The 27,562-nt window shown below is 50.5% G+C and overlaps 1 protein-coding gene across 1 annotated transcript; it reads left to right on the top strand.

Moving 5' to 3' along the window:
* The first annotated feature begins 258 nt into the window (after positions 1 to 258).
* Positions 259 to 27,562, top strand: CNGA3 (cyclic nucleotide gated channel subunit alpha 3). The gene is given in 9 exon segments (XM_032469580.1): positions 259 to 336; positions 338 to 375; positions 7,934 to 8,047; positions 10,296 to 10,475; positions 13,610 to 13,663; positions 19,580 to 19,651; positions 20,945 to 21,052; positions 21,895 to 22,001; positions 24,530 to 27,562. Coding segments are annotated over 9 exon segments (2,139 nt in total). The 5' UTR covers positions 259 to 273; the 3' UTR covers positions 25,933 to 27,562.

Here is a 27,562-nt window from a genome sequence, read left to right as displayed (position 1 = left end):
TTTAAGCAGCTCTTAGCGTGCGGCATATCCAAAGGAGTGAAAGAACTTGTTTGTGCTTCAGGCTGGAAAGAAGAGCCCGGAGAGACCCAACTAAAACAGTGTGGCAGGAACTGTGAGAGAAAATGGAGGAGGGCATGTGTGCCCAGGCTTGCCTGGGGGAGTAGCCCTCCCATTTGAGCTGCGTTTGCAGTTACTCCCTCGTCCTGATGACATGTATGCTTTGTGTTCATATTTCAGCAGCCACCTTGGGGCTGAATGTGACCAAGCAAGAAGATGGCCAAGATTAGCACCCAATACTCCCAGCCCTCCGGGACCCACCTCGCTGTAAGGACCACAGGACAGAGATCTCAATCACATTGAGAATGGCCTCAGCAGGTACGATGGGCTTTTAATTTCATGCCTGGAACAGGCTATTCCCAAAGCAGATCTAGGCCGTGGGGGGAAGAATGACTTAGCCTGTGACCAACCACAGGGTGGAGGGCGGGGGCTATTCACAGCACTCCTCCTAACTTTACTTTTCATGTCCCTTACTCCTCACAACCCACACTGCAGTAGTTTTTATTCTCATTTTAGAGATGTGGGGAAATGAGGCTCAAAAAGTTACATAACTTCTACAAGGCAAGAAAATGAAGATTCAAATGCAGCAGATTAAATTCTACTATAAAAATGCCCCCAGACTGCCACCGTTTCCCGTGTATACATCAAACATTTATCAGGCTCTGTCTGTGTGCTGGCCACTGTCCTGGGCACTGGGGATGGAGTATAAGCAGATGTGCTGTCTCTCACTTCAACTGTGCTCATGGGCCTGTGGGTAGAGGGCCATGCCTTGCCAGCAAAGCCATCAGCCCCATCAGTGACATCCCGACACAGGCAGCCTCCTGGAAATCTGGGGCTTCGTGTTCTTCTAACCTTGTTCCTAACTTACTTGGAGACCTGGGAAAACCCACATTTTTATGTTTCTTCAATTCTCAATGAGTTGATTGAGTTGGACCGGGAGAAACTTTATTTCCAATATTTACGTTATTTTTGTTCTACATATATAACCCTGAAAACTTCTCCCTCCTATGAAAACTGCGTATTATCTGGGTGGCCAAAAATGCAGTGACAGTCCCTCAGCCCTCACATCCCTGGCATCGGATCCTCATCCATCATTTCTCCTCACTCACTTCCTCTCTCAGGCACACATTTGGTTTTTTTTCTGTATTTAGGGTCTTTATCCTAGTTCTTTAGCAAACTCTGCTAATAAGTGATGGATGACAATGTCCCTACTGTTGCAAACTTAGGTAGTCTTTGGACCCCCACCTCCTAGGATTCAGGCAAAGGAAGGAAGATCTCAAAGCATATCAACAGATATTTATTTCTGCCAACTATTTTAAGTTGGTGCTGGGGCCCCAGGAAATTTGATATGACTCATATCATCAGAAGGGCATCAGAAATTCTCACCGTACTCAAAGCTCTCCCTTCTAACTGGCCCATTGTTAATACCTGCGTTCCACTGCTGGGGACCTATTCCCTTAGGTTAAGGTATTGCCCCTTATTTAAAAGAAAAAAAAAAAACAGTATTAGGACAGTCATCTGCTATTAAGACTTTGTTATGCATTAATATTTCTTTCCCACATCTGAGCTAATAAACCCCCTTGAAGAGGGTTGTGGTAGAGGGGAGAAAAGGCCCCAGCTGGGGACACAGCAGGTAAGTCAGGATCCTAGGGTCCTGAGCACAATGGGAGGAGGACAGAGGCTGTTGGGATCAGGAAGCATTTCAAGAAAAATGGAACTTTTCCCCATTGCCCCCTTTTGCCTCAAGTAGGACATAACCAGAGCATCTCCTGGAGCTTCCAGACTCCCTGGGGCTCAGAAGGTAATAGCAGGGTCTCAGGCTGGCTCCTTCCAGTGGGATATTCAGGAGAATGCAGGCCCAGAAGGTGGGCTGGGGGTCCTGCCCAGAATGCCTGCTTGACCCAATGTGACCGTGGTCCAGCTCTGCCTGACTCATCCTGGCTCTGCCTCAGCCAGCGGCCTACAAGGCCAGTCGGACTTGTGGGCTGTTGAAGAGCATCTGGCTTCCAGGAACCTCACTGTGGACTCACACCGGGTCTATGCACAGTCAGGGGCTAGGTCAGCCACACAGCCTGGGGCTCTGAAGTGATGCCCTTTGCTATCTCATGGGTGAGAAACTGTCTTCCCCTCCCCCTCCCATCCCCATGCCACTGACCAGCATGGTGACTAACAGCACAGGTCAGACCACTGGGTTTGAAAACTGGCTCTGAAAAGCTGCTCCACAGCTCCAAGCCTCAGTTTCCTCATCTGCAAAGTGTACTAGTAGAGGACCTCAGAGGGCAGCCATGAGGTTAAAATGGATTAAAGTTCTTGGCACAGCCCCTGACATGTAGTCAGCACTTAACCCATGCTCACTGCCAGTCTTGGAGATGCTGCTTCTCTGGTGTCCCAGGCTGGAAGCCTTCTCCACCTTCTCTGAGCTCAGACAGCCTCAGCTGTCCTGACATCTGGAACCATTGTTAATTCAGCAACAAATTTTTGGCAAGCCAGCCGGGAGGGCAGCCTTGGAGCTGCCATTCCGTCCAGTAATTCACCCAGGGTTTGCTAGCTGACCTACGGTCGACAAAAGCAGGCTAAATAACTGGACAGTTTGCCCCAATCCTTGACCTCTGGGCCAGCGAGGGCTACTGAGTTCATTCTGAGATCAAAAAGCAGCCAAGGGTTAGGTGGAGAGCTCCCCAAGTAAAGACCCCACACTCACCCCAGCACGTCTACAGCCAGGACTGCAGACAGGGGTAGCGCTCAAGGGATCTTTGACCCAGCCATTTCCTGCCTTCGTCTTTGTCATGCTTCCTCAGCGTGACCACTAGCCCAGTCTCAATGAGCCCACCTTGGAGCCATGCCCAACCACACATGTGGTAAATGCTTGTTGACAGATTAGTACAGAATCCCATGGAAACACCATAGAGATTTCAAAAGGAAAGAGAGGAAAAATGCTTCCTTCATAAGAGAGATGTTGGGTTTATCTCATGGAGGCAATAGTGGGTTAACGGACAGAAGTTTCCAAAATGGTTCCTTAGCATCACCAAGGATTGAGAATATGAGTTCATTTTGGGGGCAGAGCAGCCTTGGGCCCAGAGGTTGGGTCAAGGGCCCTCTCCTGCTTCCCAGAGAAACCCAACATCTGTTTATTCACAGACTGGTCTTCCCTGTAAGATTTATTTGAGCAAAGGACTCTGGTAAATACACAAAAATTTTTAAGTTTCAGATCCCTATATTAGAGGAGGAAATGGTGTTTGAACACTTCATAGATCTTTGCCTTGAAATTCCAATCCTTTTAGAAAGCTTTTGGGAGGAACAATTGCAAATGTGTGTCCTTAAATATTAATCACTCTTTATCCTCAATGATATCAGGCAGCTGTGCTGGGAACTGGGTGTAACTGTGGCCCTTGCTGAGCCCCAGAAGGTGGGGGGAGATAGTGTGTCCTCATCCCCTGAGACATCCCTGCTCCCAGGTCTTACACCAAATTAGAGACCCAGGTTCCTGTTTCTCTTCAAATTATTGAGGTCATTTTTCTAGCGAGGAGTCATAAGGAGGGATGAAAATGTTTCATTTAAACAAAAAATTTAAGTTTATACCTTGAAAAGACCAGAAATAAAAATGTCTTGAATTTTGCTTTTTCTATTTAGAGCTGTTTAGTTGACTCAATTACTTAAGAACTGTCTGGCATAATTTTTGAAGATAATGCAATAGAGAAAGACTTTAGAATCTGCTTCTGAGACTTGCAGCTAGGACCAGGGCACCCCAAGCCCCAGGTCAATCTCCTGCTGTAGCTATGTTAGGTATGCTTTGAGGCATAGGCGTTTGTGTCCCATGGACGAGGAGACTTCGTGCTGCTCCCGGAGCAGACCTCAAAGCAATTATCACAAAAGAAAACCATTTTCAACCTGCTTGCCCAGAACCAAAGACAAAAATGTACCGGCTTGAGTTCCTCAGTCACATGGGGCCAGGGCAGTGCCTTTGATCAGTCTAGTTCCTCAGGGCTTGGGAGGAGGAGCAGAGAAATAAGGTATTGTATTCTCTACCCTTGTCCTGAAAGGTCACTTCTGTTTACTCTCACGTCCCCAAAGTCACCGGAGGAAGACACCAGCTCCACGGAGCGCAAAGTTAATTACCAGTTCCCGTTCTGATGAGAATCTCTACTCTCTCCCAGGGACAGAGGAAAGCTTGACCTCATGGACAGTAATTCCTCTGTATGAAAAACTTAGAAGATGAGCTTTACAAATTGAAAAGGACCTTGTCTTTCAAAACAGTCACTTCATCGTGTTTCACCAGCCGCCCTGGTCCTTGCTAATCACCAACTTCACAGGGCTTCTTTCTGCCGAGACATCATCACCACTGAGAACCCGAGCCTGCAGGTTGGAGGCAACTTCAGGTTGTCCTGGCCTCATCTGCTGGTTTTACAAAGACCGATGCCTGTTAAGTCCTCAGCCAGCTCCAGGCAGGACAGGGCCTGGGCCCCAGTCTCTCCTGCCTCTGTATTTCCCAGGGAGGTTCTAGATCCCCATTCTTGCACTGATTGCCAAAACTTTTTTCCGTTTTAGCAGCACCTGTGTGTCCTTGGGAACACAAGGTGTCACCTCAGACATTCAGTTCCTCTCCTCTCTTCTGTCTCCTCTTCGATCTACCTGGTAAAATCAGTTTCTCTGGGGAGTCACTAATTGGGTTTGCTATTTAAATACTCACAGGCATTTAACAAAGTTGGAGACTCTGGCGTTAGAAGAGAGACATCGTGGTAGAATGTCAGGCATCAAGAAACAAGTGGGGAGATGCGTCGCAAAGAAAAGACCCCTTGGGTCCCTTGAACTTACGTCATAGAAGACCCTCCTGACTCTTCACTGCTAAATGTGCCTTTCTGGACTTGGGTGTTTGAACAATACTTAAATCAATAGGAAATCACCAATTTTTCCTCTTTTTTTTTCTTTCTTTTTGAAGACCAGAAAACATAAACTTCGGGAGGGGAGGGTCAGCGGCCAGCCCACAGTATACCCGGCTAATCGGTGCCGGGTGGTGATCAGAACCCAGGCCTCCCGGCTCCCCACTACGCTGCCTCCCCTTCACATGTCATGGGCTCAGTCCACACTTGGTAGCTCCCCCTGCTGCCAAGTGCAGACCTGCTTTGCAGTTCTGAGCGAGTTCTGCCCTCCTCACCCACCCACAAGCCCCGCTGTCATGGGCATTGATTCCTTTGCTGCTGATGCAAATAAATCTGGTGTCAGGATGTGCCCTCACATAATTAACAGAAAGGAGACTAGGCAGAAGTGCTGGGCCGACTGCTCGGTGCCCAGAGCTCCCTGAGGAGCTGCTGGTGGGAACGGAACAGCTCCATCCTGGGGGTTGCCTCCAGATCTTCCGGGCGCAGAGGCTGTGACAGAGCCCCAGCCCAGCTGTCAGTTGCTGGCCCCCACCTCCAACTCTCCACCCCTAAGCATGCCAGCTGCTAAGATCCAGGGACAGGAGAGATGAACTCACTTGTCCCCCTGACTACTACCCCCCCGTAACAGACCCAGATGCCTTGGAACATGCAGCGCACCTCTGTAGTACACAGAGTATCAGTAGAAGGGCAAGGGAATCGTAGCTTCTTACTTGCAGCTGGGCTTCTGACTGCATCTCTTATATGTATGAGGACGAGTTGTGAGTGGTCTCTTCCGGGTCTAGAGGAAGAATTCAGTTAGGCGGTTTGGAAGCACAAAGCCATGCCCACATAGTGCAGCCATGTCTCTAGTGGAATGCCACAGGGCTCAGTCCTCAGCCATGTCCTATTCAACTTTTGCTTTAATTGGTATATATGAAAACACAGAAGGCAGATTCATGGGGTAGGTGAGAGCAAGTTTTGAAATGGGAAGGAATGGCATTCAAATCTCAGCTTTGCCTCTTGGCTGTGTGACCTTGAGGAAGTTACTTAACCTCTCTGAACCTGTTTCCTCTCTAGCAGGGTTGTTGTGTGGATTAAATGATAACATGTGTGTGGCTAACATACAGAAAGCAGTCAATAAATGGCATATAGTTTGTGTATGGCACCTGTAAATGAGACAGAGTTGGGAGGACCCTGCACACCAAGGGTCCCCATACCTCAAGCGACTCAGATAAATGGGGAGGTCCAGTACTTACTTCCAACAAATCAATTTTACTTGCATAAGATAGGGCCTTCTGGCTTAGCAGCAGCGCATGTTAAAAGACTTTGGGTTTTGGATGATGGCAGTTGGTGACAGCAACACCAAAAGCACCAGTGGGCTCCAGTGATAGCAGGATGGTCTCAGTTTCCAGGCACTGTCAGGCAAGAGCACAGGAACCTGCTCACCGGACAATGACCATGACAGGGAAGAGACTTGAGCCTGGCTAGGAAAGATGATGAGAAAGATGAGAACGACAGGCAGTGCCGGCCTGAGAGCCGGCCCATCGTGGAAGGCAGTCATTTAGAAGATGTAGTGACTCCATGTGGTTCCCGTTGTTATACATTTTGAGTATTTAGATGAGAATGTTATTGGAATGGAATGGAATTTTCTTAACCCAACAGGTAATACTTATAATGCATAATCATTGTAGTGAATTGTTTAAAGTTGTTAACACTTATTTCAAATTTTTTTACACTATAGAATTTATACAATGGTTTATAAAATTCATGGGATTATTTTTATCAGTATGGAAACTAATTAAAACTTGGAATCTTCTTTTTGTTAAAAAGCAAAAAAAAAAAAAAAAGAAAAAGAAAAGTATCCTTGATATGGGGAATCTGAGGGAGAGAAGAACCTGGAAGCAGTCAGGACTGTGCAGAGACGGCCTGGACCGGCCACGGCTCGGGGGTGAGCCCCCTGCCGCTGGAGATGGCAGCTGGGATTCAGGATTCTGACTTCTAATCATTCACGGCCGAGAGAGAGCCTTTACCCTGACATTAATTCTTGCTTACTTCTTCAGCCGTGTTGCTGCCTTGTTAAGAAGACTAATTAGGTTGGAAGAGGTCATGTGATAGAATTAATTTGTCTTGCCTGGGCTCTTCAAGGCTGGAATGAAGCACAAATCCCCAGAGGCCAATGCCTGGATGACTTTTAATCAGGCTGATCAAACTTCAGCTCTAGGAGGTTTTAAAAGAAAGGGAAAGAAAGGTCTTATTGCAGGAAATTCAGCAAACGCCAGGCTCCGCTGATGCTCAGATTGAGCAGTGGGTGCCTGTCTTAGGCGTGCTCATGATCTGCGCCCTGAACTGCACAGGTGAGGTCCCCGCCCCCAGTTACCTCTGCAATGCAGGGGTCAGAGGTTAGGGCTTGGCAAAAGGACACAGTGGCAGTGGATTTTCATTCACAAGCACTGTACCAGTGCATGTGGAGAGCTATGCCAATTCCATACCGTATTCCAGGGTCGCCCTCGTAACCAGTGGGGTCCTGGGAAGGCTGCCCAGTTAATGTGACTGCGGTGCACACACATTAGGAGAGGGGCGGGGAGGTGTCTTGAAGGAGGTAGCACTTGATTTGGCCTTAGAAGAGAGGATTTCAGCATGCAGAGATGTGTTTGAACCAAAATCCTTGTTATGGAATCTTTGTATGGAAATGGCTGCTCTGGCTCCAGATGCTGACACGGAACCTCCCCTCCCGATGCTCTAATAAGGACCACTTTCCTATGGCTTGCCCCTTTCACCTCGCCCATGGGCAGCAGCCTCTTCGGTCAGGCTTGCCATAAAGGAAAGGCCACGTTTATTCTAAAAGCCAGGATCTGCTGGATCCAGCTGGGGTATGAACTGAAGTGAGGGGCCCTGGGGTGAGGACACGTGACGTCAGCTTTCCTCTTTAAGCAGGACATCTGGCCGTCTCAGTCCTTAACATGTTCAGGAGGTGGACGAGCTTGAAATCAATTTTGCCTGCTGCACATTTGATTTCCTAGGACCCACTCTCCATGCGAGGAGACGTCGTCAGAACTGCAGGAAGGCATCGCCATGGAGACCAGAGGACTGGCTGAATCCAGGAGAAGCTCCTTCACCAGCCAGGGGCCAGCCAGGTAACTGACCCATTTCAGCCCTTGCTTGGGCAAGGGGAGACTGGGGCAGAGAGAAGATAGATACGTCTTAGGAAGAAATGGTGGGTGAGGGTGGGGTTTGGAGAAGAAAGCAGTTAGAAATCTATCATTTGTATGGGGGTTTATAGCTCAGTGGTAGAGTGCAGGCACAGGGTCCTGGGTTCAATCCCCAGTACCTCCATTGAAAAAAAAAATCTATCAGGGAGTAATTTCCTCCTGGGGCAGGTGTTCTGAGCTCAGAAAAGTCTAAGAAAAACTGCCTTTACCTGAAATTTCTCTAATAAAAAGTAATTTTGAGGTCTTTGCTCAATCCTGAAAGAATTCAGAAAAAAAAAAAAAGCCAACCAGGGAAATTTCAGAAGAGAATTCAGAAACAAGACCAGCCAGCTATGGGAAGCTGTTGGGTGGCCCAGAGTGGCACGCAGACAACAATCATGGCTTTGGCAGGTCCTCACACATACGTACCTAGACTTCACAGCATACTTGCAAAAGCATTTGGAAGATTAACTAGGCTCTGAGTTCTGTGTTCCTTCTGATGACATCTGTCCTCTGGCTTCAGTAGCTGCACCACCTGGAGGAAGTCATTGCACCTTTCAAGTCTCATCTAAAGATGCATCTCACAACACAAGGGCTGCGTCAGAGCTTACGGCTGACTCACGATAAACACTCAGCAAATGTGTGGCACAATATTTCCCTCCACCAGTTTTCCTACCAGAGCCCTAGTTTCATACAGTCATGTGTTCTGCAGTTTCTGCTTAAGATTATTGAAAAAAATGAATTTATCTAGTTCTTCTTTATGTTTTTCACTGCAGAGGATTATTTATTTCACTAGCCCCTTGTAGCTGGTGTTTAAGTGATGTTCAGTGTCTTTTGTCTTACAATTAAAATGCTGTATTAAGGCTTGTTGATTGCCAGGAACAGAATGCCTGCAAACCAGCTCAAATTAAAAGGGTAGGGCTGGGGCAGGAGCTGGGACAAGCTGAGATCCAGGCCACCCCATGGGAATGGAGCCAGTGGGGCTCCTGACAGGAGCTGGGGAGGCAGTGTTTCCTGGTCTTTGTACTTTTTCCTGCCTGTCTCCTCCGATTCTGCCTTTCTCTGCTCACACACCAGCAGCCACACACAGGCTGAAAACAGCCGTCACCATATGATCCTGAGTTGAAACGCCCAATCCCATCTTGGACTGGCCTTTAGTTCTGAGGCTGTGGGTCAGTCGTCCACCTCCGAGCCTGCTGGCTGAGGCTGGAGCCAGGAGGCTGACCTTGGTCCCACTCCCCCAGCAGAGGGAGGACGCGGGTGGAGGGCTGGACAGGCACCCACATATGTCTCCAACAGCAGCTGTAAGCTTCTCTGTTCCTGGGATGTTTCGTTGCTTCAACTTATTCCCTTAGGCTATGGTCACAAGTGTGTGTTTGGGATCAAAGTATGTGACAATTCATGACTGCGTGCCAGGTAGCTCAGAACTGATTTTATTGAAGACGTGGCGTACACGGCAGATGCCAAGTCAGGGAAACCAGACACCAAAAAACAGAGTTGAGTCTCTTCCTGTTCCCCTTGGCCAAGATGAGGAAGGCTGAAGACAGGGCTGCGGGCAGGTTTCTCATGGAAACTGGATCTAAGATGAGCTCTGGGGACATGGCTGCCTGGCCTTAGGTGCTGGAGGCCCCGGGTGGGGTCTGGCTCCAGAAGAGAAGACAGGGCACATTGCAAAGGAATGTCTGCACAAGCCTGGGGAGAAAATAAGAGTTTGTCTAAGAAGCAATTCATAGGGCAAGGGCCAGGGAAAGATCCTAAGTTGTATCTGGGTACTTGTTCCTTTAAACCTGGCCCTGAATTGACTCACTATTTGGAAATTATTTTTTTTTTATTTTATTTTATTTTTTTTTTTTTTTGCTGTTTCTGTATTTACCAGTCATAACAAAGAGTTCCACGTGGGGCAACAGGAAAGATGGGCAGGAAAGCTTGCTAACGCCCCACTGGAAGGCTCATGCCTTTGATGGAGTCCAGGTGTCAAAGGCACGAAGCCATAATGAAGACAGTGTCCCTTATGGAGGGAGCTGTGTCCCAGACTGCAGGTGGCAGAGGAGACGGGAAGAGGCTGGGACGAGTAGGGGTGCAAACCCGAGCCCGGGGCCCCCTGGACCCGCATGTATGCCTCCGCCCCAGCCCTCGGGTAGGGGGCTTCTGTCACCTTCCGCTCCGCCCGCGCTGCCTGTCTGTGCCCTTCCAGGCTGTCGCGGCTCATCGTCTCGCTGCGCGCCTGGGCCGCCAGGCACTCACACCGCGAGGACCAGAGGCCCGACTCTTTCCTGGAGCGCTTCCGCGGAGCCGAGCTCAAGGAGGTGTCCCGCCGAGAAAGCCACGCCCAGGCAATCGTGGGCAGCCAGGAGCCACCGGACCGAGGCAGAAGGTAAGGGAGGCAAGGACCCCCGCACCCGGCGGGGCGGGAAGCATCTGCTGCTCCTTCCGTCCAGCTTAGATCCACCTTCCTGGTCGTCTGGAGCACCGGTTCCTTCCGCGGTTCCTGGAAGGAGTCTGTCTGGGGGGAACACTGCGTGCTCTACCAGTCTCCCCCCGAGTGCAGGAAGCCCCAAGGGAGAGGAAATCCTTTAACCAGAGTCCCCAACCTCGTTTGACCGTTGACCCGGTCCTTCACGTGGCTCCCACTAGCGCCCCCTGGAATTGTTGCGCTCAGAATCGCACCTGGGGATATGGGCCTCGCCAATCTCTCTCCATCAAAGGACCCTGCGATGTGACCCACCTTGCTAAAAAACTGGGGCTTCTGTCCCATGAGCCTCGAGGAGTACTTTCTTTGTACCCACAGTTTTATGGCTAGGGGTACGTGCATTCTTCTGGGAAGACAGTCTAAAGGTTGGCTAGAATTTGTAAGGGGAACCATCCACATCTCAAGTTAGATTAAGAACTATGGGGGGCAGAGTAGGTGGGAGTAGGGTGGGGGATGGGGAGAGGTAGGAGAAGGGTCTGCAGAACGTCAGCTCTGCGCCCCTGGCACAGCCCACGAGCCCAGTGCGAGCTTGTGGCCAGTGCTGTCTGGTGCAGACATGTAGAGAAATCTGCGGGCGCCAGGCTGACATCCCCCCACTCCGCCCCACCCCACACACAGAGCTGTCTGCTCCCTCCTCTCTTGCCGTTGAGAAGTCCCCCCAGCCTGTGGTCAGTGGGGAGACCACTTGGCCACCACTGGGTGAATTAATTGCTGCTGATCAGCAGAGGGTCTCGTTAGGACTGCGGGGCAGTTGGGGAGAGGAGAGGAGAGGCGGGCAGGGGACAGGCCTCCTCTCAGCCTCACAAGCAGGAGGACTCTGGCTCAGAACCTGCCCTCTGAAAAAGGGGGCTTGAAAAGATCTTTTGGCCAAATTCTCTAGGTAATGCCAGGGTTTAGAAGATGGAGAGGGTGGAAAGAACATGATTGTTGCAGAACAGACAGTCCCTATATACTTTACAAGAGAAAATGCTGTCTGTTTTGATGTCAAATGAACCGAAACACTCAGATGTGGGCGCCTCATACGGGCCAAGGGAGCCCCTGGGGAGTGAAGGCCATGAAGCCTCAGAGGGAGCAGGAGGGACCCTCCTGGAGCTTCAGTTTCATTTCCATCTTGGGGTGCGGGTAATTTTTATTATAGGTTATGCAATGCATTGTGAAATGTATAAAATATGCAAACATGTTTAAGATAAGACATGGGAGTTCAAAGAAAGTCCTTGCTAGTGACATTAGGAGACCCACACCAGTCTTCTCTGCCGGGGGGAGGTGTGAGAATTGCAGGCTGAGAGGCGAGGTCCCACTGGAGCTGCATTCTCCAGCTCCCACTGCACATGAGCTTTGACTATAGACCCTCAGGCTCCCTGGGCTTGGGAGGGGGATCCTGGAGGGCCTGGGTGCTGGCTGGACATGTGTAGGGCCACCCCAGGTTCCCAGGGCCGGGCATCCCAGACTGTGAGGGAGTTCCAGGACCACGAGGCCTGCATGCTGTGCACTGCTGAGTCAGAGAGAGGAGGGATGGAGGCTAAGGAAGAAGAGAAGATGGATAAAGAGGAGGAGGAGGAGGAGGAGGAGGAGGAGGAGGAGAGGGAGGGAGGTTTGCCAGCAAGCCAGCCAAGCTGGTTCAGTTCCTTTTGGGCGAGCAAAGACTTCCTTGGCTTAATTGACCAAACTGTCTTCTCTACAACTTTACACTGATGGAGAGGAACATCAGACTTTGTCTGTTTCCCTATGGGACCAGGTGAGTGGAGGGTTGAGCTAGGACCCCATCAGGGCCAGTCCCCGACTATACCACTAATGCCAGGTCACTCTCTAGAAGGTTCAGAGTGGGCAGGTGAATGCAGTGGTGCATGATGGGAGCTGATCAATCAGGGAGACTTCCTGGGGGAAGAAGACCTTGAATTTTGGAGGCCAAGTCCCATCAGCAAAGCAATGCATAGGCAGAGATGGGTCTTGGTTCTCCTGTGGATTTGGCCCGACGAGATGATGTGCTCAGGGGTGTGACACACCCTGGCCACTGCACCCCAGAGAGCTAAGCTTTCCTCATAATCACATGGGAGTTTTGATTCCCCAGGGGATTTTCAGGTGATCAGAACCAATCCTGAAACAAGCAGTTAGAGCCACTCCCTGGATGCAGAGGGAGGCTCGGGCGGCGGGGAGCAGAAGTACCACAGAGGCATTTGGCTGGATGTTCAGCATCATGGAAGAAGTGCCCTGAGAGTCAGGCTGGAGTGTCACCAGCCACCGGCTTTAGTCCCCAGGGCCTCCAGTGCTGTGTATGATCTGCAGTGACCATGGACAGGCAAGCCACCCTCCAGTTCTGTGAGGCCAGACTTAAACCAGCTGTCAAACATGTGGACTGGCAGTTGAGCTTGGGGAGATCACACCTTTTCCTAAAGAACGTCGTCAAGTACTGCCCCGGCCGGCTTTAAATAAAGAGTTGGGTTGGAAACCGGCCCCTACCTTCTGCCAGATTCTCACATGGATTTGGGGTGGCAGACCCTGAAGTTTTAAGATGAATGTGGGAGCAGGGGACGGAGGAGGATAGACTGAAACCCAGGGCAGCTCTGCCCACGGTCTGTTTTTCGCCCCGAGTATTGGAAGCGGCCCCAATGTGATGGGGCTGCCGAGGGAGGGGCCCCGTGGGAGTCGTGTCTCTGCAGAGCGTGCCCACTCTGGTAAAAGGCGCTCGTACCCCCCATAGCAGCACCTGGCACGCTGCCTGGCACGGGCTTAAACTGACGGAAATTGAGAGTAGTTTAAGGCTAGGATGCTGGGTGGGATCCAAAGAGTTTCTCCCTGTTTATTCAGAAGCCTCAGTTTACCTGCGTGCTCATCCTCTCTTCCCCCAAGGCTTTCCACCAAGGCTACCTCATCACACAGATGGTTTGTCCTGGATAATAACAACTCCCTCTGTTCTTCAAGCTGTGTGGAAAGGCCCGGGAGACAGGGGTGGGAGTCCCAGAATAACCGCCTGGGGCGAGGGGTCCCCCGCAACGGCACTGAGCTCAGATTCCCACGCTGCGCTCTTTTACCTCCTGCAGTGACTGGCCCCTGGCCAGAAACAATACGAACACCTGCAACAACTCCGAGAAGGAGTGAGTACCTCTGCTCCCCAGCAGCGCCCCGCTCGCCCTCCGCTCCCGGTGGCCACCCCACTCCCCGTAGACACCCCAGCTTAGTACCGCTGCTTCCCCAAGCTCCTCTAGACCGTTCTAGACTCCTGCTCCTTTTACTGGAAACCCATCCCCGTGGACAAGCAGGGGGTGGGACCTGGACTGTGTGACTTCGTTGGGCAAGTCATTTTCTGTCTCTCATTGTTCTCATCTCTAAAGCGAAGGGGTGGGATCGGATCAACGTTTTCAGCGCGAGCGCCGTCTATTGCTCTCTATTGGACGGTGCAAAGCTGGAGTCCCTTTACAGTGGGTGTTCTCTTGCATGATGACAATGCATTTTCCATCCTACATCCTCAGACTCCTGTGTGCCAGCGAAATGCCCTTGTCATAAGGCTAATTCGGGCCAGTTTGCAGGGTGTAATCAGGGTAGTAGAAAGAGGAAATTTAAATATTTCCAGAGAGTAGCCTCTTGAAACGGTGACCCGTTGTAGTTACTCCCAACCACCTGGTGCTGAGCTGGCAGAGCGGTCTGATGTGTGATTCCTGGCAAAGGCCACCCAAGAGCCCAGGGAGGAAGTGTGCGTGCGTGTGATCACACGTGTGTGTGAGCGTGTGTGCATGCACACCCTGTTCTCCAGCTTCCCTTTACAGAACCATCGTGGGGGGAGGTTGGGGAGGGGGGTCTCAGTTGGAGCTTAGGGAAAAACCATCGATATCAGTGAGAAAGGCCCATTTCTAGAGCTCTAGTTGAAAGAGAAATGTATCGAGGCCATTTCTTACTTCCCTTTGTTCCTCTGATAGAACATTTTTTCCATTTCCCTCCATGAACCATAGCTGCATGTTGTTTACGTAAGTTTGAACATCAAATCCAAAGACCCAGATGCCAATAATCAAGAAAAATGAAATGACCGAATCTGAGAAACCATAGCTGTTGCGATATGTGCTGGATTTAAAGGCAAACCTGATATTAACCCCCCCTGGAAACCTCGTGCTGAGTCCTGCAGCCAGGCTAAGGCTCTGGCCCCAGAAACCATGGACAGAGGTCCTGTGGGTCCCCAGGCTTTTTCGTCCTGGGGCTGGGATGTGGGCAAGGATGGGAGTGGACGGCAGTCGGCTGCATCAGGCTCTTATAAATCTTTTCAGATGGGTTCATATCATAGGTCCACACTGCAGCCAAGGACCGAGGGACAGAATTGGGGATTGTCCCAAAATGAGGCCACCTGGGCATAGAGATACAGAAATAATTCTTATGGACACCCTCCCCCATCCTTCCATCACACTTCTGGCATTTTCTGGCATTTTCATGGGTCCTGAATAATTTCTTTCTCCCAATCAAATTCTCCCAGCCAAAACCAGCATCGTTTTATAGCTCGGGGTAGGTTCCCTGGGACAATACTGGGTGGATTTGGGGACACAGCTGGACGGCGAGGAGTCTTTCCTAGGCCCTCAGCAGGTTGGTAGCCAGAGGAAAGGCCAAAGCTTATAACCTGGGGCCACAAATCCTGAACAAGAGTGGCAGAGCCAGGTGTCATTAACTCCCAGCAGGGCTGTGTGGGCCCATAAGCTCGTGGGCAGTGCCCTCTGCTGGTGTCTTGACATTAAGACTTCAGTGCCAGAAAGACCAGTGGATTCAAGAGAACAGGGGATGATGCTCTTCTCAGTTAATGATCCGAAAAACTTCTTATTACTCATATATTAATATACTTATTACTTATTTATTAATATACTTCTTGTCAAAAACTTGGAAAACACAGAAGAGCACCCACGAGCATACATCTGCAAGAAGTACGCTTTATATTAACAGTTGAACCCCATTATCAGAGACAACCCCTCTTAACATGATGGCAAATGTCCCTCCAAGTTTTCTCCAGGTATCTACATTGAATAGATAGATGACAGATAGGTAGACAGATAGATGTGATATATTTAATATATGTCCTGGTTAAGAGCTTTTGTATCCCAACTCGGCCACCTAAGAGCTTTGTGACCTTGGGCAAGTTACTTGACCTCTCTGTGCATCAGTTTCCCGACTTGTAAAATAGGGATTGTAACTGGTGTCTTACTTACAGAGCTGTATTAAGACTAATGTGAAGTGCTTCCAACAGCGCCTGGTACATAGTAAACGATCAATACATATTGATGAACGTGGGAAGCAGAACAATCTCACAACCACAACGCAGCCAAAGATATTTACATACTAATCCCTGGAACCTGTGAGCAGATTACCTTACGAGGCAAAGGAGACTTTGTAAATATGATTAAATGTAAGGACCTTCAGATGGAGAGATTATCTTGGATTATCAAGGTGGCCCCAGTGTACTCACGTAAGTTCTTAAAAGCAGAAGCTGGAGGCAAGAGAGTGGATCAGGGACAGGAGATGGAAGGAGAAGGAGAGAGACTTGGCCCATCACAGCTGAATTTGAAGATGAAGCAAGAAGGACACGAGCCAGGGACGCAGCAGCCTCAAAAAGCCAGGAGTGGCCCTCCACTTCCAGCCAGCAGCAAAACAGGGACCTTGGTCCTCAACTTCAAGAAACTGAATTCTGCCATCGATCCCAGGGAGCAGAAAGTGGATTTTCCCCCAGAGCCTTCAGAGAGGAACATAGCCGGATGACACCTTGATTTTCATCCAGTCAGATTATACCAGACTTCTCATCTCCAGAACTGTAAGATGGTAAACTTGGCTTGTTCTAAGATGCTACATTTGCAGTCATTTGTTTTAGCAACAATAGAAAACTAGTAACACAGCTTTCGATCCCAGAAGTGGGCTGTTGCTATTAACAAGTGGGAAGTGGCTTTGGAATTGATCACTAGGCAGGATCGAGAAGAATTTTAAGGAGAGTGTTGTTTGTTTGTTTGATTTTTGCCAAGATTGCTTTGAACAGGTTGTTAAAAACAAATGGATGTTAAAGACTCTACCAGTGAGGGTTCAGAAGGAAATGGGAGAGCTTTACAGAGAAAACCTAAATGGCCTACATACCTAATACCTAAATGGTCAAAACAGGCTACTGGTAGAAATCTGGGCTTTAGGCATGCTGATGGTGAGGGTTCTTAAGGAATGAGGGTCAAGCTATTGAAAACCAAAGGAAAGAGGATGCTTGTTGAGTGACACAAAGCTGAGCAGGGTGATGTCCTGCAAGGATGCAGACAGCAAACCTTGTATGCAGTGAGCTTGAATATTTACCTGAGGATGTTTCCAAGCAAAAGTACTGAAGGTGCAGCCTGGTTTATGTTTGCTACTTATGGTGAAACTTGAGAGGAGAGAGAGAAGTTGAAGGAAGAACTGTTAAATGAAAAGGAAACAAGACTTGATGATTTGGGAAATTCTCAGCCTGCTCAAATGGCAAAAGATACTAAGTTTTTAAAACTTACTGGCAGGAAAGCGTGCCTTGGGGAAAAAGCTGAGGGTGTGGCTAAACTTTTGCTAATAACTCAGAAAGATCCAAAGTTCTGGGGGTTCAGTCCCATAAAAGACCCCCTGAAAAGACTGAGGGTGTGATGTATGGCTCCCCTCGGCCATCTCAGCAAACACAGAGATGAGATTTCTCAGATCATCTACGAATGAGCCTCCTGTGTAGTGGAGTGAATCCCTCTGGTATATGGGACACATAAACTTCTAGAAGATTTTAGACCAGCAGAAACACTGCCAGCTTGGACCGGAAGGGACAGAAGCAGTACAAATGAAGGAAGAATTCTGGACCCCTAAATTCTAGATGAGGGAAGCAGGCTGATAAAGCTACTCAGCTACACACAGGTGCTACCTTTTCAAGAAAATGGAAGGATGGCTTGGAGGGCGGAGCCATGAACTACAGAGGGTTGTTTTCAGGTCTTGAAACAGTGGCGACTCCCTGCTGAATTTCAAAATTGCTTGGAACCAGTGACTCCTTTGGTCCTCCCATCTTCTGCCTTGTTGAACTAGAATATCTGCATCTGTTATCCCATGCCTGCCCCTCCACTGTGTTTTTGGAGATGATTTGTTTCTTTAATGTCACAGGTCCACAGGTAGCAAGGACTCGTGTGTAGGATGACTCACACCACGGTCCACACATTTGGATGATGAGATTTGGGACTTCTAAGCTGTTGAGACTTAAATGATATTTTTGGACTCTGAATTGATGCTGTAATGGAATGAGGCTGAGGGATCTTGGGATGGGAGTGAAGTCATTTTGCCCACAGGATGCATGTAAATCTTTGAGGGCCAGTGATGACCGTAGTAGGTAGAACAGTGATTCTCTGAGATGCCCTCAGTCTTAATCCCCACATCCTGTGACAGTGTTATCCTACATGCAAAAGGGACTTCGCAGATGTGATTAAGTTTAAGGACCTTGAGATGCGGAAATTAGCCTGGATTTATCAAGGTGGGCCCAATCTAATCCCAGACATCCTTAAAAGTGGAGAACATTTCCCAGCTGCAGAGAACCAGAGAGCTGGTGTCTTAAGGACTCAACCTGCTGTTGCTGGCTTTGAAGATGGAGGAAGGGCACCAAGGACCATGAACCAAGGATGCAGCAGCCCTTAAAAGCTGGGAATGCCTCCACTTACAGCCAGCAAGAAATGAAGATATTTGTCCCCCTTTTGCAAGGAACTGTATTCCGCCAACAAATCAAATGAGCAGGAAACAGATCCTGCCATAGCATCTTCAGCAAGAATCACAGCCCTGCCGACACCTTGGCTTGACTTGGGTGAGACCCATGTCAAACCTCTGACCTACAGATCCGAAAGATAATGCATTTGGGCTGCTTTAAGCCACTAAGTTTATGACAGTTTGTTCTGGCAGCGATAGAAAACGTGTACAGCTATGTTGTAGTCTGCTTTCTACTGTAGCAAAATACAAGGCGCATTTCCCCCATCACTGAATATGCTTCCCCAAGCCCGTTGTAAGTGGCCTCGCGGAATTCTGCGGCAGATGGCGAATCTCCTCTGTTGTGTGACCGGACCCCTTACGCGCTGACTGTCAGGAATGATGGTGGTGATTGTGCTCCTGGCGTGTTTGCTCACGTCTCTGATTGTTTCCTGAAGAAGCATCCTGGTCTTCATGGACAAGTGTTTAATTAGGACTTATTCTCAACCCTTCCCTCCTCCAGGGTGTGAGCAGGGGAATCTGACCAGGGAGGCCCCGAGGCAAGCGGGGTTTCCTCAGCAGATCGGTGGGCAGTAACGCCCGCCTGGCAGAACCCCTCTAACTAGGGCTAGGTAACCCTCATCGCCATGCGCGTCCCAGGAAGGACACACGGAGCAAAGCTCTGTGCGGAGGAGACACCTGCCCTCACAGGCCCTGCTCTGCAGAGGCAGGCAGGGGGCCCGGTTCCACCCACAGCGTTACAGCCAGCGAAGTCTGGAGGCGTCCAAGTGTGGCTGCCTTGGCCTCAGATGACGCGAGGATGTGCCTCAACACGGCCCACCCGTCCTGCCTGCGGGCTCTGCTTCCCTTCTGTCCCCTGGCTTCCTTGTCGAGAGCCAGGGTTTCATTTGACCCAGAACAACAGAAAGTCCTTCCCCTTTCCTAAACAGAACAAAGAGCTTTCCATGTGATTCTGAGTGATTTTCCACCCAAAAGGTGTAGATTTGGGTTTATTTCCTGTTACGTCAAAAGGTCTCCAGTCGCAAGCTGCTTGCGGCTTCCTAGGGGCTCATGAAAATAGGTCGGAAATCCTAGAATATTAGACTGAACCACCATGCACACTTCAGTGTTTACAATGTACACTTCAGCGGAGGTGGTTTATCTCACCTTTTAGGAATAATAATAATACTAATAAGATCAGTAACTTCATTTCATCCCAATGTGCTGGAAAGATCCGTTTCCCGCACCAAGCCCCCTCTCCCCCCTGTGGCCTGCCCTCTCCCCCGGGCGTGTCCTTGGTATGTCACAATTGCTGAATGTCACCCCGTGTCATCCAGTGACAAGGCGAAAAAGGAGGAGAAAGAGAAAAAGGAAGACGAGAAAAAAGAAAACTGCCCCCAAAAAGAGGAGTAAGTACTAGAGAAACTGCCCCCGAAGAGGGGGTTCCATGGTCACCGCGGGCCGGCCCCTCCACGGGGAGGAGAGGGGTGCCATCAGGATTTAGCATGTGTGGGAAAGGGGTCGGTCCTGGTGGGGATCAGGCCTCCTGAGACCACACGAGGGGCCTGTTCTGTGGGGAGAGTCCAGCCCCAGCTCGGGGGACCCAAGGCGGGCTGCAGGCTGGGAGGCTGTCCCCAGCCTCGGGTGAGCCGTTCGGGGCTTCCCTGGGAGGCTGCTCCGGTGCCCTCCCCTGGGGCGCTCTGTTTGCCAGAAGGCAGCTGTCCGCACCGTCGGGTTAAGCGGAGGCCTTCTTCTGGGCACTAGAAAATACTGTATTCACAAACTTTAATCCAAGGCCCGTGGTGATGAGTGTTGGGCACTTCCAAAGCCCCGTCAGTGAGCAGCTGATCTGGCACTTGCTGAATCGGGGTGAAAGCAGAAAGGCACCCCAGGGTCTCCTCTGGGGCGTGGGAGCAGCTCTGCAGGCCTAGGTGGGCAGGGGGAGCAGGTGGGGTGGGGGAGGAGACACATGGACCCAAAGAAAAGATCTCCAGTACTGCCTATAAACTCAAATCCTCCAAAAACCCAGCAAATAAAATCAGGAAGTTCCCTGAGCTATTTCTTCCGTTCAGAGTTGGCCGACATCACCCAGGTGACTCCCAGGGTGGTGGGTTTTGATGGAGAGGCAGGATCCCAGGGCTTGGAAATGAGTCTTTAGAACATCTGCACAAATGCAGTTAGTAGGGTGGAGAGAGAGCGTTCTCAAGGGAGTGCTCCGGGGCTCCCAGAGTCAGTCCAGAGAGGAGCTGCGTCAGCACCACCCAGGGTGATGGTTAAGCGCACACTCCCAGGCCCCGGGGTGCTGCTGGGTGGGCCTGGGAACCAGCATTTTCACAAAGCTTCCCGAGATGGTTCCAACATCACCATGCTCCACGCTCCTCCCCTGCATCCTGAAGGGCATGGATGATACCACGTGGGAATGTCATCCCCGTGGTTTTATAGTCCGTCGTGGCTTCCTGGGGAGCTGAGCTGGGAGGGAGGGTCCCCCAGAGGCTACCCTGCTCCCAGCCTGTGTGGGGGCACCCATCCAGGGACACCCATGTGACCTCCCCCCGAGACTGACAGCACCCTGTCTGGGACAGCCATCTCTTTAGCTTCAGCCTGTAATTGCCCCGGGGTCTCTAAGCTGGGCCAGGTGTCTGAGCCCCTCCCAAGCTGTGCTCTTCCAACACACTGTGCTGCTTGTGTGTCGATGTTTCTAGAAAGAAGAAGGACTCCGTCGTGGTGGACCCGTCCAGCAACATGTACTACCACTGGCTGACCATCATTGCCACGCCTGTCTTCTACAACTGGTGTCTGCTCGTGTGCAGGTCGGGGCGTGGGGGGTGCTTCCACCCCGAGGGGCAGGGGGAGCCAGTGGGAGGGAATCAGGGCAGCCTGGCCTCAAGACAGACCTCTGGGTCCCCTCGAGGCCACCATCCTGCTGTATGTGCCTCCGTTTCTCTGTTTACAAGGAAAGCCCGAGAGAGGGCTGCTCGGGTTTCCTGGGAGCACTGGTGGGGACCCGTGTCGGAGATCCAAACAAGGATCCGGGCACCTTGGAGACTTTTTAATGGAGTCACTGCTCTCAGAGAAGACATGGGAGGGGCTGGGTCATTCTTGAGCAGACCCGCAGGATAGGGATGCAGGCAAGAGGCGGCGTTCTCTGCTGCGAGCCGTGGACTGTGGGCTTTCCGCGCGGTTGCCGTGGGTGGCTGCGGGGCCAGCTCCTGCTGCTCCCAGCTGGCCTGCAGGACAGAGACAGCGAGTGAGCTGCTGCTTTGTGAGGGTCGATGCGGCTTGTTCTGTTGTTAATCTCTCAGAAATTGTATCTTTGGGGGGCATTTGGCCCCAAAAAGGGCAAGTTCTCAACCTGCTGAGGCCTGGAAACTTCCACCCCCACCCCAACTGGGGTCTTGGAGCTGAGTGCTGAGAGGCAACAGGGCCACTCTTTGGGGTCAATCCCAGCTCCTCTTAGGAGCTCTGTGACCTCGGGAGAGAGAAGTTGGGGAGTCTGGGTCTCCTTATCAGAGCCTGGGGTGATGACACGGGGGTACAAGCCCTGCAGGCAGGGCTGTTAGTGGGATGAAGTGACCCAGGGCTTGCAGCACAGAGCTGCTGCCCACGTTGGACCCTGCCCCAGATACACCTGCCCCTTCTTGTGCTTGTTCAGGGCCTGTTTTGATGAGCTTCAGTCCGAGCACCTGATGCTTTGGCTGGTCCTGGACTACTCGGCAGACGTCCTCTACGGCTTGGACGTGCTGGTGCGAGCCCGGACAGGTGAGCATGCGCGGGGCCAGGGTCTTCCCTGGTGCATCCGGAGGGGGACCTGGGGGCCACGGGCAGGTTCAGGGAGATCAAGAACTGGAGCCTTGGGAGTTCCTCTTCTTGGGCAATCAGAGGAGACAGGACATGTTACCCCGTGGCTTTGAGAGGAGTTGTAATAGACAGAGAAATAAAATCTGAAACAGGGCTTGGGCACAGGATGACTTCCTTCAAATGAAGATAGGCTGGGACCTGGGACCCTCTACCGGAGCATTTGCACCTGCAACTGAATGAACGAACGTCTTGAGTAACAGAACACAAAGAAACTACAAGAGACTGAGAATAACTCATGTAGGCGCAGACCACCTAAGCCACCCCTCCCCTCACCCCATTTAAAGGACCAGCTTGCCTTCGCCTCGTAACAAACAAGGGCACCTGTCGCTTGTTTTCGCTCCCTTCTGCTGCAGCGCGAGTCTCAGTAAAGCCTCGCCTGAATTCCTCCTCTGGCCTTTTATGAATTTCTACTGATTAAAGAGTCCAAGAACCCAAGTTCACGATCACTTCTGGTTGTGAGCAGGGGCTAAAGCCCCGCTCATGTCTCAGGCTCCAAGCTGTGCATCCTTAGGGTTCCTTTTCCTAATTTGCATAAAGATATCACATAAGCTGGTAAAGGCTCTACTTACCACTTTCAAGATTATTAAACAAAAAACCTTGTCATGGTGGTGGATATAAACATCAAAACCTCCGGGTGGCTTCATGGTGTACAGAGCATTCTAAGCACTTCTTTTCTCATCAGAACTGTTCAGTGAGACCAGAAATGTGGGCAAGATTATCTCCGTCTTACTGCCTTAGAAACTGGGGGCCGAGAGACACTGAGTGACGGGCCCCAAGTCCATGGTCACCACCCAGCAGGCCAGACGGGCACCCCCTCTGCTCCTGAATTAGTGCCCGGCATCATGACTTAGAAGATCTCAAGAGCACAGCTTGAGGCTTGCATGGGTGACTCAGCCAGCCCTGGTGGTCTGCTGCTCCACAGTCACGTGAGCCTGTGGAGATAAAAGAGCCCTGCGAGTGGTCAACTCACTGGAGTGACCCCCTGCTTCACTCAGGCTTCAGGGACAGGCCACTGACACTCAGACGTTGACCCCACTCTTTTTGTGCTTACTGCTGTCCTTGGCAACCTAAGATGCAGCGAGAGCGGGAAGTAAAGGGGACAGGGGAGAGCAGACACCAAGAGGCCATGGATCATACTCCAAGGGGAAAAACCATCAGAACTGAGGGAAGATTATTAAGGAAGGAGCGAGGGGTCCCAATGCACGAGAGTACCATGTCATGATCTAGGCACTCAATAAACACCATGTAACCAAAGTATGAAACAGGAAATGGGGGCTGGGGAGCAGGGTGTCCCTAACATGTGACAACAGACTTGCTGTTTGCTTTTCACAGAGGGGGCAGCCCTACCTCAGTCCAGCCTCAAAGTGTGGCCCTGGACCAGCCATCACCCGAGAGTTGTCAGAGGTGCCCCAGACCCATGGGACCAAAGTCTGGGGACAGGCCCAGCACTCTGTGTCTTACAGAGCCCTCGGGGTGGTTCCGATGCTCACCTGAATCTAAAGAGCCTCCGTTGTATTATCTCTCTCCTGTTGTGCAGAGAGATGGCAGATTATGGCCTATTTGATTGATTTTGCCAGTAATAACACCTCACCACTCCCAAGGTCCAGCCCATCCCCAGACCAGGCTGGGTCCCAGGGGGTGGGCTCCAGGCTCATATGTTTTAAAAGCCCCCTGGGTGACAGTATTGTGCAGCCAGAAAGAACTGCTGTGCCCCTGAGCCAGGTTTTAAACAGATGGGTCGTGCCCCATTAGTGACTGGTGAAGTCAATTCGATAGTCCATGACCAGTGTTTTAAAAATTTTTATTATTAATATTTTCTAACATATATAAAACCGAGAAGGTAGCATTATGAATCCGCCCCCCAACCCAGCTCCAACCGTTATCAACATTTGCTAATTTTCTTTCATTTTTCCTCCCACACCCTGTTCTTGGATGGAGTTTTTTAAGGCAAATCTTAGATAGTAAACATGTTAGCATGTATCTTTAATTTTAAGGGACTCCTTTTTAAAAATATAACTTCCATTTATCTCTGAAAATTTAATAATCATTCCCCACTTCCAACGAATACCCAATCCACATGCAAATTTACCCAATTGAGCTATGTTTTTAATTGAATGAAATAGATTAGAACATCATTGAATGGAAAATACCAGAGTGCGTTTCCTGCAGTAGGGGTAAGTGTGTTTTTTTTGAGGTTGTTTCTGTTATATACATATAATTATACCTCATGTAGTCTCGAGGTAGAATATGTTTCTGTGAGCCATGGTCATAAATAGGCAGCCTCTTTTTTTTTTTTTTTTGATGGAGGTCCTGGGGATTGAACCCGGGACCTTGTGCATGCTAAGCATATGTGCTCTGCCACTGAGCTGTACCCTCCCCACAACAGGCAGCATCTCTGATGCCCAAGTGATCTCTGTCTTCTTCGCTAGGCTTCCTGGAGCAAGGCTTGATGGTCACAGATGCCGACAGGCTGTGGAAGCACTACACAAAGACCTTGCACTTCAAGCTGGACATGCTGTCCCTGGTCCCCACGGACCTGGCTTATTTTAAGCTGGGCATGAACTGCCCGGAACTGAGGTTCAACCGCCTCCTGAAGTTGGCCCGGCTCTTCGAGTTCTTTGACCGCACAGAGACACGGACCAACTACCCCAACATGTTCAGGATCGGGAACCTGGTCTTGTACATCCTCATCATCATCCACTGGAATGCCTGCATCTACTTTGCCATTTCCAAGTTCATCGGCTTCGGGACCGATTCCTGGGTCTACCCAAACGTCTCAATCCCAGAGTATGGGCGCCTCTCCAGGAAGTACATTTACAGTCTCTACTGGTCCACCTTGACCCTGACCACCATCGGTGAGACCCCACCCCCTGTGAAGGACGAGGAGTATCTCTTTGTGGTCATAGACTTCCTGGTGGGCGTCCTGATTTTTGCCACCATCGTGGGCAATGTGGGTTCCATGATCTCGAACATGAATGCTTCCCGGGCCGAGTTTCAGGCTAAGATTGACTCCATCAAGCAGTACATGCAATTCCGCAAGGTGACCAAGGACTTGGAGACGCGGGTGATCCGGTGGTTTGACTACCTGTGGGCCAACAAAAAGACAGTGGATGAGAAGGAGGTGCTCAAGAGCCTCCCCGACAAGCTGAAGGCGGAGATCGCCATCAACGTGCACCTGGACACTCTGAGGAAGGTCCGCATCTTCCAGGACTGCGAGGCGGGGCTGCTGGTGGAGCTGGTGCTGAAGCTGCGGCCGGCAGTGTTCAGCCCCGGGGACTACATCTGCAAGAAGGGGGACATCGGGAGGGAGATGTACATCATCAAGGAGGGCAAGCTGGCTGTGGTGGCCGAGGACGGGGTCACCCAGTTCGTGGTCCTCAGTGACGGGAGTTACTTTGGGGAGATCAGCATCTTGAACATCAAAGGGAGCAAGTCAGGGAACCGCCGGACGGCCAACATCAGGAGCATTGGCTACTCGGACCTGTTCTGCCTTTCCAAGGACGATCTGATGGAGGCTCTCACCGAGTACCCTGAGGCCAAGAAGGCGCTGGAGGAGAAGGGACGGCAGATCCTGATGAAGGACAACCTGATCGACGAGGAACTGGCCAAGGCTGGGGCAGACCCCAAGGACATCGAGGAGAAGGTGGAGCACCTGGAGTCCTCCCTGGACACCCTGCAGACCAGGTTTGCACGGCTCCTGGCCGAGTACAACGCCACCCAGATGAAAGTGAAGCAGCGTCTCAGCCAACTGGAAAGCCAGGTGAAGATCGGTCTTCCGTCTAACGAGGATGCTCCCGGGGATGCTCCGCAAGCAGAGACCGCACAACAGTGAAGACGCGGATGCCTGTCCCCTGCTTCCCAGAGTCAGTGGTCAGTGTGCTGCTGTCTATCTGCAGCCGCACAGTGTGGGACATGGCCGGGGTTGAATTCCAGCTTTCCTTACCCTTTGTGAGCTGTGTGGCCTCAAGAGAGAGCCTCAGTTTCTTCATCTAGGAAACAGGACTCAGTACGTCGGCCCCAGTCAGGTGGCAGGTTACCGTGAGCTGCGTGATGCGGGGCTTTGTAGAGTGTGAGGTGTCCCCAGTCCACGGGTATGAAAGTGCAAGGGCAGAACTCTTATTTTTTTTTATCCATGAGGAATTTTTAGACTTCTGAGCTTCATTTTTTTTGTAAATAGAAGATTATTTCATCACCCACCCCCTCCCGCAGTACACTCCACCACCGTCTGATGAGGGAGAGGAAACAGAAGTGGAAAATAACTGTGGTAACAAATTCGATGCACGAGACAGTCTGGGGCATATTTCTCACTCTGGTATCTCCTCGTGTGCTCTTTGGGACCCAAGGAACCCTGGCCTTTGGTGGTGCTGTGACAAGCATAAAGTCAGGTTGCCCCATCTGAGGTCACTTCAAGTCTGACAAACAAATCCAGGCTCCCAGCCATCTGGCCCCTGTGACACCGGAATCTGTTTTATAGAAAAGAGTATCTCCGTTTGGGAAAGACACATCTCCAAACTTGCCAAGAGGGTTCAAAGACAGTCTCTCTCCTGGCATCCCTGACTCGGGGATCTGGGGCAGCCTGTTCTGGCTTTGAGTGAGAGTTATGTTCAGGGGAGAGCCTCTCGGTTTGGAGGTTGAAATGGGGTCCCAAGCAAAACATGCTGACCACTAGGATTTTTAGGAGTTGAGACCCTGAGTCCACATCTTTGCAAGCTGCTCCTCTTTCCGCCAAGAGGAAGCCTCGCTCTCCCTTGGAATTACACCCTGAGGCAAAGCTCCTGGCTAGCCAAAAATGTGCAGAGCGTAGAACCTGGCTCTTTTTGTTTAATCCAGTCGCTAGAATTCCATGGACATTTTGTAAGATAGCTATAGATTTGGGTTCTACGATTGTGCATTATAACCTTGATGGTCCATCCTTGGCTTAATACACGTTGTCAGTTACCCAGAGATGATTCGCTTGCTTGATGCAGAGAAGCCACAGAGGCAGGTTTCCCGGCTTTTCTCTTCAATCTCCCTCTGTGTCTCCATCTCCCCTCCCCACTTCTTCCTTCCTTCTCTTCTCTTCTCCCTACTTGTCTTCTCATTCTTTTTTTCTCAGACAAGATGCCCCATTTGCTTTGGCAACTTTCAGGTCTCTGATGTTACAATCCATACACTATGTAACGGGCCCCTGATGTAGTTCATACAAAAGGTGCTGCATTTTCAGGGATGTATTTTGGATCTCTGTAGGTCTCCTCTGTTTTTTTCTTTTTCTTTTTTTTTTTTTTTTTTTTACTGTGGACCATTTGACCATTTGAACTTTTAAAAATGAATTTCAAAGGCCTATTAAAGAAGAGTGTGATCCAAGCTCATATCATCCACAAAATGTAACTGGCCATGTGCATATATTTTAAAAGCCTTAACGATTAAGTATGCCTACATCCATATTTGCACAGGAAAAATAGAGACCTGGATTTTAAAAGATA

Source organism: Camelus ferus, chromosome 28 (assembly GCF_009834535.1).
Source record: "Camelus ferus isolate YT-003-E chromosome 28, BCGSAC_Cfer_1.0, whole genome shotgun sequence".
NCBI classification, from domain to species: domain Eukaryota; kingdom Metazoa; phylum Chordata; class Mammalia; order Artiodactyla; family Camelidae; genus Camelus; species Camelus ferus.
Note: the sequence above shows the minus strand (reverse complement) of the source record. Positions and strands in the feature narration are given on the sequence as shown.